Here is a 13,376-nt window from a genome sequence, read left to right on the forward strand (position 1 = left end):
TATTATCGGTGCGTGTATGGCCAGCTTAAGATTCGCTTGTTAAGATCGCCAAATGAACTAATCTTTCCCCTGATATGCCCACCTTGGGTGGACGATATCAGGCTAATGTGATCATTTGGCTCTAGGGCAATATAGTTAGCAATTAGTGATGGATACGTCTCTTTGTTTTTTGATTTTCTTCCTGAGGAAGATGCCAACAATCCATTAGCACAGTGAGCTACTGAGCAGGAAAAGGCTAGACTGCTAATGACTGCTAAAGTCAGCCGTGGCCAAAAGACGAAGTACTGAAAGCAAGAGTCTGTAAAAGAAAGAGTTAAACGAGCGATGGGTAGAAAACAACTCCCTAGCCCTTCCCCTGGTTTCCCTGTGGTCTCAGAATGCACTAGAAGAGGATTCTGCCTGAAATGATCCATAACCTGTAACACAGACAATGAATATTGCCCAATAAAATATTCACTAAGGATGAAGTTAAATAAGATAAATTTTTAACTCCTATTAAATTTTAATAGAGTTCACTGTGGGCTTTCTCTCCCCCTGCTGTCAGGAACCAATTAGGAATGTTTAATTTCCTGTTTATATGACTTACAGAAGGATTTAGTGAAATAGAATGGAACCCCTATGAAGTAAAAGACGCTACCATCTCCATTTTTTCTATTGACAAGTGGCAGGAATATGTGCAAGAGGCAACAACTGAGGGCTTCTGTATCTTCCATGAAATGGCACTGCCACAAATTGGCCCCAAAACAACAAGCCAAGTGGGATGGAAGAGCAGGGAAAGGCTTCCAAACATTTCAATCTGGAGAGTGTTCAGTCACAGCAGCTTACCTGATAGCTACACTTGAATCATGAGATACCCCGCAGGACATGGAGGCTTTGGTACCTTTTATAACGCTCTGGTCTGAAGGTGGATTGGTGATTCGGGTTCGAGCTGAGACATGAGGAGACAAAAAACACATTAACATGATTGGGTACAAGGGGCGTAGTTTGATGCTTAAAAAGTATGGGCAATACCCACAAAGCACTAGCAAAAGTAAAGTAATAATGCCTTAATGTGGGTACTTGACTGAAGGGCAACCATAGCTGTGTTATACTGGGTCAAAAGCAGTGCATATAAGAGAGCCCCAATAGGAGCAATAACTTAAATTAAGCAGGCAGTTAAATGAACAGGCTACCAAAGCAATGTGGCGTCATGGCAACCTTGCAGTAGCACTTGACTTTTTCTGTTCCACCTTCTATTGCCTCCATCTTATCATTCCTGTAACCCTAGGACCCTAAACCACCTACATATTCATACTTTTATAGAAATCTCTATATCTTTACTTCTCGCATCATTTGTATTAACGATTAAGCAGTGTGTTAGAGCTCAGGGCTGCTCAAAGCTGCCAAACGCACAAATGAAATTCATTTTCATGTGTCGGTGCATCAAGTCACTTTCCTGGAGAAAATATTGGACTCATGGAGATACTTTTTCCCTTCTCTCAAGCTGGGCAAAACTATGCGGTGGAACTTTCTAGGTAGCAGGTCTGGACTGGGATTCAAAATAAGCACTGGAATTTTAAGTGCACAGAGGCCCAAACAGCCCCCTATCAGCCCAATAAATAGTGACTATGGTATCTTACAGCAGCCACTCTGGCATTAGCCGGAATCCCCATATTGCCAGTCTGGGCCTTGTGGGAAGCTCTGTATGTATGTATATCTTTATTTATAAAGTGCTACTTATGTACACAGCGCTGTACAGTTGAATACATTAATACAAACAGGGGGTTATTAAGATATTAATACATAAATACAAAGTATAACAATAAATACAAATAAATAAATAAATACAAGATACAGTTGCAATAAGATAAGAGTCGAAGACACAAGAGGATGGAGGTCCCTGTCCCGTAGAGCTTACAATCTATATAAGATGTGGAGAACAGTTTCAAAAGACCATTCTGCAATCTGATCATAGTCAGTGAGAAACCTAAAACTTCTTCTTCCGATGTCCCTTCTAAGTAGGCAGATAGGCAGTGACAATCTCTGTGAATGCCTAATAGTAAAATGACCAACCAACCCTAAAGTTAGTTGTCCACCTTTATTGTGTTCTGCCCCCATAAAACTCTTTTTTAGGTATTGTTTTTTTCTCTTCCTCTGACAAAAAAGCAAGCTCTATGGCAGCATTTATCATAAATATTAATGCAGATACGGAGAAAATGTTCTATGCAGGCACCAATCAATCCCCTTTACTGTCGCTGGTACAGTGAATATTTGCCCTTTAGAAATACTATGTATTGTAATGTTTAAACCTAGCAAAGCTATATCAGAAGAAATGCATAATGTTAATATATTCTAGAGTTACCATGGTAACCAAAATGGCTCCCTGACAACTGTCATACATGCACCTTTCAGTTCTTTCATTAAGGCTCATTATGCTGTGGTATTTACAAATGCTAAAACAAGGAGTAGCGATACATAATTTCTGTCTCCTTCATTGCGAATGTGATCTATAAGCTCCATCTGACCCAATAACCCACGCTAAGCAGGAACGCAGGAACGCAGGTGCGCTGGTCCTGATTTATTAAAATGAAGTTGACTCGGTACAGAGTTTGTGTATTTTGCATCTCATTCATAAATATGCATAATTTTACGAAATTATTAAATCCTGAGGTATAATGAACAGAAGAAGTCAGATTTACAGGGGGCGAAAGATCTTTGTGAGGGGGTTAAATAACTAAGGTCCAAACTGATCCATACCCCTACCTGCGGCCCCATATGTAAAATCTTGTATTATCTAAATAATAGTGATGAGCGAATCTGTCCCATTTCGCTTCGCCATAAAATTCGTGAAATGGCAAGAAAATTCGTGAATCGGCGAAAAATCCACAAAACGCATTTGTTGTGAGATTTTTTTGTCGCCCGCATCTATTTTATTTGTCGCCCGCGTCTATTTTTTTGTCATATATTTAAACCCTTGATGGTAGTACAGTCACAGACATCCAATCACAATGGTTCCATTGAACTTGTTCAGTTAGGTGTTAGCTGAAACTGACAGGTGCAAGTATGTATGATCCAATCACAATGGTACCAAGATTCTCATTGATGAAGGTGTTAATCCTTCAAAGTACATGCCTGGAAGTGTGAACTGTTGTGAATCTGCCGGGGTAAGGATGTCAACGCACCATTGTGTGTTGGTGACAAGCGGTGTCTCAGGCCCCCTCCTCTGTTCAGAGTTGGCCTGAGACACCGCTTGTCACCAACTCTGTTCAGGCCCCCTCCTCTGTTGGATTGACCCACTGGCCTGCCATTTTATGTACAATTTACAGTGCACACAAATAAGCCAAGGTACACATACATGCTAGGCCCCATCAGCCAATGAATGGACAGAGTTCTATCCTTTGCTTCCGCACTACTTCCTGTTCCAGTCAGAGCTGCATTATTTCCTGTCATGTGATTTCTGAAGGAGCACAAAATGGTGGCTCAAGGGAAAAGATGTAAAAGTGCAATATTTACTGATTTATCTTCCCCCAAAAAATGTTGCATTGAGGTCTAAAAACTTTTATTTATGCCACTGTGCAGTGGATAAAACAATGTGAAAAAACAAAAATGTTATTGTTGTTATTCCACAGTGTTGCTGACGTCTGTGTGCAAACCACCACGTGGTTGTGCCAATCCCCCCAGCACTGAGCATTAGAATCCAAGAACAAGGAGCGGTTGGGTGTGCCTGTGAGTATTCTATACATTACACAGTTTGTCCTTTTGCTAAAGAAATATCTAAAAACTTAGTTGGAACTGAGCAATCAGAGGCCTTGTATCTAGGAAATGATGCAGGAAGAGTTGGACTGCGCTTACCCCATACAATGATATCAGCAGAAGCATCATCAGCCCCCCGAGAGTTGGTGGCAGAGCAAGTATAGGTGCCAGTATCAGAAATGTGGGCGGGGCTTATGAGCAGACTCCCGGACTCCAGCAGAGTAAAGCGTGGCAGCTGGATTGACCCACTGGCCAAGACTCGATCACCTGATGAAATAAGATTAAAATTCAATCCAAGGGACGTTGAAACATACTATTGCAAATGTCTCTTGTGCTGGGGATAATCCTGAATTATATAGTTATAAAGAACATGCTAAAAATCTGCAGTATAAAGAAACACGCCATAAACTCCTGTCCTTGTACTCCTCCAAATATATGCCTGGCACTACTATATTATCCCCAGGCAACATCTGTCTCTGAAACATTCAAGCAAAGGGGAGGGTGATGGCAGAAATTTGATCTCAATTAATCTGTAAATGACTTAGGGTAGCATTCACGCAATCTGCAGGCAACATCTGTCTTAATCAAATCCATCACTGATGCAAAGAGGAGGGATGTGATCTCCATTCTTTATTATGAAGTCGCCCAGAGTGAGAAATGCTGTGTTAGTGGCACAACTGTTGCATTAGTTGTCTCAGCCTGCTATGGTAAAAAAAACTATATTTTTACATTTATTATGATATGAAACAATTGCACCCAGTATGATGTTACATTTGTAACTCGGGTACATAGATATATACACAGTTCCACACTCAAGGGAGCCTGGTGCTGAGCATATTGTAAACATAGTATACAGAGCGCAGCAGGATGCAGAGAGGGCCTGCCTTGGCCATTTAGTCAATCAGTGAATTCTCACACAAAAGTAAAGTGTAGGAAACTATTTAGGGTTATAAACAAAGACTTTTATATACATATAAATAAGGGATAAGGTACCCCCTGCTGTCGAATACAAGGATATTAGATCCATGGGCATGCATTCATACAGGAGATGGAACACCAAGCTGACTTCTAATATCTTTATACTGAACAGCAGGGGTTCCTTTTCTCGGAGGTTTTCTGATATAGAAATGTGCTGCGTGAAGGTGCATAGGGAGAGGATGCAGAGGACTGGAAGGCGGAGAAGCCAGATGCTACTTGTGCCATAAATTAAGCTGATGGAATGATAATTCTGGCGTGAGGGACTGGTATTGAGATATGTCCCCCAATATGAACAGATGGACCCAAAACATATAAAAAGCAAGGAGTATTTCAGAGGAGCCTGTATATGACTGGTACAGATATCAGAGAGGCAGAAGCAGGAATTGTTTTAGAGCGCCAGTTTAATCCCAATTCCTTGCTTTCAGCAGGGGACTAGGAAGGGACATCAATTACATGGCAGGTCTGAACCTTTACAATGTTTAGAGGGACTAAGAGTGCTGACACAAATAAAATGATTCCACAACTGAACGGCAATAGTGTCCTACGGCTGCAAGGAGTCATTTCCCTGCCTATTTATCTCTCTAACCGATCCCAGTCGGAGGCAATGTACTGGAATGTTTTGTCCTCACTAAAGTAGCCTTATTCCTTGATACCCAATGCTGAGCCTCAGAAGTTCTGTGCAAATGACTTCTAAAAAGCCCAGGGGCCAAATGGCTCCGCATTTCTATTCAAATGCAGCATAGTAAGTTAGGGACACTGCTATTTTATTGTCGCAGGCAGGCTCTCCATTGAACTGAAGGATAGACAATTTCATCGCTTTAATGCAACTCTTTGGGGGTTCTTTATCAATGTTCAATTGATTACATTTTTCTTGTACCAAAAATCCTGAATTTGAATTATGGTTTAAAAAACGCAAACGTTTTATATTTATGAAGAGACAAAAAGCCTCAAATGTAAAATTGAAAGCTTGCAAAGTAATGTAGAAGACAAAGGGCAAAATTAAAACTTGTTATCTGATTTGAGTTTTTCACATTTTTCAAAATTTCTTTGGACAATGAAAGGTTAATATAAATTGAAAGTAAGCCTAAAGGCATTCTTTTTAAGTACTTACTGCATATCTAAATTCCCAGATCCCTGCTTGCTTCTCTGAGATATGGTGCTGGCAGCCTACAGCAGTGTGAAGACTACAGTGACATCACTGAAATCTCTCTCCCCTTCCTGTAGGTGCCAGCGGCAGCCTTCCTATTCTCTGAGCATGTGTGTAACTTGATCCTGTCTGCTGTTCTGAGCTACACATGCCCACCAGCCAATCAGAAGCGGATCTGGCAGAGGGGAGGGGGGGGGAGGGAATGAAACACATGTGCAGTATGAAGCAAGGAGGGAAAGGAAGGGAGAATACCTTTTTAGAGATGGCTGCCTGTTCTAGAAAATGTGAAGTAAGTGTGACTGAGTAAATATGTGATTAGGTGAGCCAAAAGTGTGGCGTTTTTACTAAACAATAGGAGGACTATTGGGCAGAATGCTTCTTAAATTTTGACTTGCATTCTCCTTTAAGCTTGTAGACCCATTAATAATGATGAGTAATATAAAAATCCAAGGTTCCACAGCAAATATATTTGCGCTATTCTTTAATTGCGCCCTATAACCTATTCAGAAAAAATAATGTTGTGTAACGGATGAAGCCAAATCTGGTGCAAATTCTTTGGAAGAGAGCTACTCTAAAAGAACAGTAATTCACCAACACAAAGAAATCATGTTTCCATTCTTACACATAGGGGCTGATTTACTAAGACACGATTTCGAATCCGAATTGGAAAAATTCCGATTGGAAACGAACATTTTGCGACTTTTTCGTATTTTTTGCGACTTTTTCGTATTTTTTGCAATTTTTTCGGCGTCTTTACGATTTTTGCGAAAAAACGCGAGTTTTTCGTAGCCATTACGAAAGTTGCGCAAAGATTTTTCGTAGCGTTAACACTTGCGCGCAAAGTCGCGCCTTTTTCGTAGCGTTAAAACTTAAAAGGCGCGACGTTTCGCGCAAGTTTTAACGCTACGAAAAAATCGCGACTCTGCGCAACTTTCGTAATGGCTACGAAAAACTCGCGTTTTTTCGCAAAAATTGTAAAGACGCCGAAAAAATCGCAAAAAATACGAAAAAAATCGCAAAAAATACGAAAAAATCGCAAAATTACAGATCATTACGAAAAAAACGCAATCGGACGCATTCGGCCCGTTCGTGGGTTAGTAAATGTGCCCCATAGTCTCCTTGCTTGGAACAGACAAGCCCCGGGACACCAAATTGGGCTATGGTTGAGTTACACAGGTTTTTGGCAGTGCACAATGTGATACGGATGTGAGACAAACATTGATACACGGCTAACATATGTTAATGTTAATGACCGTTCAAATAGGATACTGGAGGTAGGAAGCTCTCCGTATATTTCACACACACGCAAGCTAAAACCTGGGAGATGTGCTTATTATGAATACAGAGTATGAAGTTCTAAAATCCTGTACATCATTAATACATGACCAGGGAGCTGAGAGGGCTTCATTATCATTCCCAGCAGTACTTTCTTTTAATGCAGGCCCCTTCAAACTCCCAGGCCCCCCAACCATGTTTACATCTGTACCTTTCTGCCAGGTTATGGCTGGTCGAGGAGCTCCTGATGTCTCACACTGCAGCACCACAGCTGTCCCATCAATTACAGTGGTATCCTGGGGGGCCCTTGTTATATTAGGGGCAATACCTAGTAATGAAAAGACAATGTTTTTAGCTGATAACGTATACAGTTCTCGGTTCCTTTGCCAAGTCTGGAGGCAAGGTCGACTCTGTGCTAACTTGCACCCCATGTATACACTGATTTTGGCCTCTGCCAGCAATTAAATAATCATTACCCTGCTGTAAAACAGGATTCCACACTCATTATCAGTGAAAACTCAGTAACTTGTACGTGTTTTGTATGTTTTTTAAAGTTCAAAGTTGTTACGTATGGTATAAGTGTATGGCCATGGGAGAGGTGGTCCGTTTAGTGCACCATTGGAAGTCCAATAATACATATATACTGGTCAATTTTGGCAATTTAATGGGCACACACAAATGCATAGTTAGCAGCCCAAATACAGGGGGAAGCACACATGGTGCAGCACTTCCTGTGGCACAAATACATTAAAATGCTTATAACCTCTGGTTCTGGCTCTTTTGAGCATTTTCAGAGTGAAAAGGGACTGTACTATAGGTGGATAGAAGCTGCTGGATTTGGTGTGGCTTCAGCTTTGTTAATCAAAGGGTTGCTAATCTGATCAATCCATCTCTGTGATTCCCCTTGATACAGGGCTCACCAGCTGGAGGCCCATGGACCAGATGTGGCTATCCATGAAATGTTCCAGGTTAGGAGTTCTACAGATGTTTTTGTATAAGATCACAAGTTCAAATGGAACATGAAACATGACAAGTAATTGGCCAACTACATGCAAAAAGCATGACTGACGCCATCTAACTACTACTTCTAATTGCTTCTTTAGAACTCAGGATATGATTGGGCCAATGAAGTGCAAATTAATTCTTTATACAGGTATAGGATTCGTTATCCGGAAACCTGTTATCCAGAAAGTTACGAATTACAGGAAGGCCATTTCCCATAGACTCCATTTTAAACAAATGATTCTAATTTTTAGATATTATTTTCTTTTTCTCTGAAATAATAAAACAATATTTTGTACTTAACTAGTCCTTATTGGATGGAAAACAATTCAGTTGGGTTTATTTAATGTTTAAATGATTTTTTAAATAAACTTAAAGCATTGAGATCCAAACTATAGAAAGATCCCTTATCCAGAAGACCCCAGGTCCCAAGCATTCTGGATAACAGATCCCATACCTGTACTGCAATTTCTATAATGGAGCAGAACACTTTAGATATTATATATTGATCTTTCTTAGAGTAGTTTTAATTTCTATTTCCTGGTTATCCTCTTCTGTTCTCCATTTCTATTCTCCATGTTCTATACCCATTTTACTTAACAGTATAACAAATGGAGGAAAAAAGTGGATTTTGCTCTGAAGTACTTACTGGTAACAGCCAGGTATGTAGAGGTCTGCACCTCTCCTGCTTCATTGCGCGCAAAGCACTGGAACATTCCAGTGTCATCTGGTATAAGCCCACTTATCCTCAAGCTACCTGATGAAACCAATCGGAACCTGGCATCTCTGCGGATGTCTATGAGAACAGCATCTTTATACCAAGATATGATGGGCTGGGGTACCCCTAGGACAGACAGGAAATTAAAAGATAAATTATCAAAGTATAGTATTAAGAAGGGTTGTCCAACCTTAGGCCCTCAAGCTGTTGCCCAACACACATATTTTGTTGTTAGAAGATGCTGGAAGTTGTAGTTCTACAGCTGGAGGGCAAAACTCTAGATATCTCAGAACAGAAGGATAAACAGACTAAGCAAATACAAAGGGGAAGAGAAAGAAGCAAGGAAAATGAGGCACACAATAAAGAAGAAGACAGAAGAAATTAAAATCATATGTGAGCTACATCTTTTTAAAATTAGATGAAAAGGCAAGCTAAGTAAGTTCTTAAGGGAGGGAAAGGGAAAAATGTAATATGGCAAGGTTAATATTAGAAGGACTGGGGAACCTAGGATAGTGGGAACTTGGGTTTCATTAAAGACTTGGAAAAAGGGAGGAATAGAAGAAAAAAATGCAGGAAGAAAAAGAGCATAATATATCAGAAAAAAACAGATATAGAATAATGAGAGAGGAAAAAGAGAGCGAGACAGAGAGCATAGGAATCACAAATGGATGGTATGAGCCCAAGCAGCATCTAATGAGTCCCATCCCCTGGGTACTTTAGATAGCACAGCATATTAAATCATTCTCTGTTTCCTATAAAGGAGGCTGGGGGGCCAGCCATCCACTCAGTGCTCTAATATATGTACAGCACCGACCTAATTGGCACAATGCTGTTTATTATTACTGACACATGGTCTATTACATGATACATTTTGATACAGAAACACAGGGTACAAAGTTCTCAAAGCCAAGGCCACTATCTCACCCTAGGATACAAGTTGTATTATAAATAGGCAAGGGTTAGGGTTTGGATTCTGCATCTTTCCATATGCTGCCTGACTGTAACACCCTGGCATCAGGTGTAGGAAGACATATAGCTTTGCAAAGTGAAAAATTACGACGCAACAATGACCCCCTGAATCTTGTTGCCACAATGAAGTATGTAACAACATGGCAACATCAAATGGGGGGGGGGGCAGGCCACAAGACAGACCTTTCCTAGATCCTCAGTCTGTTAAAGACTTCAGGTAATCAGGTTACCACCCTGACAGTTTAACTATTGTATATAGGGTACAGAAGCAATTTTCAGCCCCAAATGGACAGAGCGTAACCAATATTTGCTAAATTTTATCCAAATCCAGCATAGGTGTAATCTGTCCTGTCCCTTATAAAATGAGTGTCTACAGATACATTAGGGCTGTGACACATGGGGAGATTAGTCGGTGCGCAACAAATCTCCCTTGTCCCGGGCAACTAATCTCCCCGAAATGCCATCCCACCGGTTAGAATGTAAATCGCCGATGGAATGGCATAGGCGGCGCCATGACTTGCCAAAGTCATGGAAGTTTCCTCTCAAGGCAACTAATCTCCCCGTGTGTCACAGCCCTTAGAGGGATCTAAATAAGTAGATAAGAAGTTCTTCGGTTGTTAATGGCAGGTTTTGTTATTATTTATAACTCATACTCACCTTTGGCCTGGCAAGGGATCTCCACCACCTTCTCCATCTCAGCAGTCAGGTGTCTGTCTGGCTCCTTTACAAACTGGGGAGGCTCTGAAAATATGAGAGACCATTAATATTTATTTTCATCCATAATGTGGGCCGGAAGTAATTGTGTTTGCCAACAACGGCATCACGCATAAGCATAGTGTACATATGTTGTCACTGAATTTGAAAGTTCATTATCCACAAAGCTCTGAATTACAGGAAGGCCATCTCCCCATGGGGTCCATTTCTAGCCAATAATGATATGTTTAAAAAATGATGCCCTTTTTTCTTAAACTTGGTCCTACCAGCTGCATGAATTCATATTGGGGACAAAGCAAATCCTATTTAACTTTAATGTTTAAATGATTTTGTAGCAGACTTGAGATATGGTGATCCAAATTACAGAAATATCCCTTATCCAGAAAACCCCAGGTCCCAAGCATTTCAGAATAGAGCCTATACCTGTAAATATACAGTATATCTATAGATCCATTACAGTGATTGCCTCTTAGAGTGCCTACTGCTAGTGAAAAGACACTAAATCTCCCATTCTAGTTCTTGTCCCCACCGGCATCCACCATTATGTTCCTGTTTACAGTGTAAACACAGAATGTACTAGGGCTGTGGAATACTTCTATACCTTCAAGTTGTAAGGCTCTGCTGGGACCACTTGGCCAGAACAGCATCTAACAAGCTCTCTCTCTCTTTCACCGTGTTTTTCTGTTCTGTCCCATCAGCCCTATTGGTTGGATTGGGTCAGTCAATCAGGACTGACTCTTCCCTACATAAGCCCAGCTCAGCTAACTTCCTGTGCCAGAGCATTGGCCTCTGTAAACTTATCACTGTGGCAAGTCCCTGGCTCTCGTTTCCTTGCTTTGGCTCCTGTCTGCTCCTAGCCTTGTTCCAGCTCTGCTTCTATTCCTGTTTACTGCTCTAGTCCTGTTCCTGTTTCTAGTCCTGTTCTTTTTCTGGTCCTCTACACCTGCTCCATCTCATTCTTTCCTGTCCCTGGTTCTCCACCCGCTCCATCCCATTCAGACTCTTTGCCCTTCCCGTCCTCTCATTGCTTGTCCAACTTGCTCCTGACCTTTGGCCTCTCCTTTTCTCGCCTGTCTAGTCTGTTGATATAATATCAGTCCTCCCGTGAAGGACTCCTCCTCCATGCAGATCCTTTACACAAGTCAATGTATCTACTCAAGCTGGGCAAACACAGGGTTGTGCATAAATAGGTTTTCTATTTAAAATCTATGAACCTAGGAATGTCTATCACATTCTATATATTGTCTACTCTACTGCTCCTGCCACCTGTAGGCAAGACAAACAACACATTGATAATAAAGACACAGTGTGAAGAGTCTAAACTCTCTCATCTATTTCCACCTCTGTTTGATCACACTCGTTATTGCCATCTACATGATGGATGAGCCATAACGTACAGTATATTTGGTGACATAATAACCTGCATTCCAGTGGAGAGTAATGAGGTTTGCTTATTAGCTATGCATCTCTATTACCAGGTTGTAATCAATTAGCGGCCATATGTCACTGATAATACTGTGTTATTAGCAACTGGATTCAGATACCTGGTTTGGACAGAGCTCTGTTCCCAATGTGGGCACAAAAACATTGATGGGAGTTGCATAGAAAGGTTACTGGTAAAATAGCCTATCTATATTTACATGTACAGAAGTAAAGCTAGCTAGGCTGTGCAGCTTAAAGTCAACCCCCAAATTTTTTTTGTCTAATAAAACAGTTCAAAGCAACTTTGCAATATACATGTCCTTGTGGACATGGAATGCATATTTTATAATACTAAACAGGACAAGTTAGCTCTCACCCAGCACAGTTAAGTAGGCCCCGGCAGACACTGGTGGGACGCTGCTGCTGCGTAGAGTTGCTTCACAAGAGTAATAACCAGCATCGCTCAGTACGGGGTTCAGAATTGTTAGGAAACGCCCAAATTCCGTCACCCCATTGGACAGGGGGACTCCGTTTTTCTTCCAAACAATGTTTAGCTTAGTGAGTGGTCTGAAGGGAAAAGAGGAGGATGAAAACAACAAGTAAGATGAAGCAGTTGTGATAGATAAGCCAAGAGACAATTTAAGGTGTTACCTTTCCTATAGTTTTTGAGATATAAATAGTCTATTAGTGTGCTATATCCTACTCCAAACAACTCAAACATGTTGTTTGTCATACTGTTGTGACTCATCAGCCAACCAGAGCAAGTGAAATCAATCGGTGACAAGAAAAGTTAGGTTGTAGAACTCTAAACTAAAGATAATAATAAACAAACCATTCCCCCCCACTCACCTTGCATTGGCAACACATTCCATAGACACCTCAGATGTGCCAGTCACCACACTTGTATTCTGCGGTGGTATGATTATGATGGGAGCGATGGGATCTGCGGGACCACCCACATCTATAAAGCCAAACTTATTTTGTTAGAAAGATAAATCCAATCTGGTTTAGCGGTTAAAAGTGTCAGTGCAAAGTGACAGAATGACAGAAATGACATTTTTTAGAGGTTTGGAGAAGGCATTGATAGACTTGAAATGTTACATGAACACAATTAACATTTTCTGTGACTTTGTTTTCTTATAGACCAATCAGTGGTCAGAACCCCTGCAGCCCAGAGTGTTTAATCAAAACCTTAACAATAGCAGACTCCTTAATACGAGCAGACTGGTTTCATTTGCAGTAAATCCCGAGCAAGTTCTCTGCTTTCTGCTGGCTCTGCAGGCAGCGCAATAAGTAGAAGATACATCTGGGCTGTATTCCACCCATAACCCACCTCTGTAAATGGTCAGGACATATGAAAAAGCTTTGCTGCATATCCCAATCAGTCTCTCTCTCTTCTAATATTGGGATAGTGACAGC

At 41.0% G+C, this 13,376-nt stretch overlaps 1 protein-coding gene across 3 annotated transcripts in view; it reads right to left on the reverse strand.

Annotated features, from left to right (window-relative positions):
- sdk2 (sidekick cell adhesion molecule 2) overlaps window positions 1-13,376 on the reverse strand; it is a 347,374-nt gene that overhangs the window by 49,586 nt on the left and 284,412 nt on the right. For all 3 annotated transcript variants that reach the window (XM_031894269.1, XM_031894268.1, XM_031894270.1), the window contains exons 6-12: window positions 12,807-12,918; window positions 12,334-12,524; window positions 10,479-10,562; window positions 8,784-8,978; window positions 7,344-7,460; window positions 3,832-3,999; window positions 826-928 (exon numbers count right to left, since the gene is read on the reverse strand). In XM_031894269.1, coding sequence (XP_031750129.1) covers window positions 826-928; window positions 3,832-3,999; window positions 7,344-7,460; window positions 8,784-8,978; window positions 10,479-10,562; window positions 12,334-12,524; window positions 12,807-12,918 — 970 coding nt within the window. The remainder of the gene's footprint in view (window positions 1-825; window positions 929-3,831; window positions 4,000-7,343; window positions 7,461-8,783; window positions 8,979-10,478; window positions 10,563-12,333; window positions 12,525-12,806; window positions 12,919-13,376) is intronic.

The sequence above is a fragment of the Xenopus tropicalis genome, chromosome 10 (assembly GCF_000004195.4).
Source record: "Xenopus tropicalis strain Nigerian chromosome 10, UCB_Xtro_10.0, whole genome shotgun sequence".
Lineage (NCBI taxonomy): Eukaryota > Metazoa > Chordata > Amphibia > Anura > Pipidae > Xenopus > Xenopus tropicalis.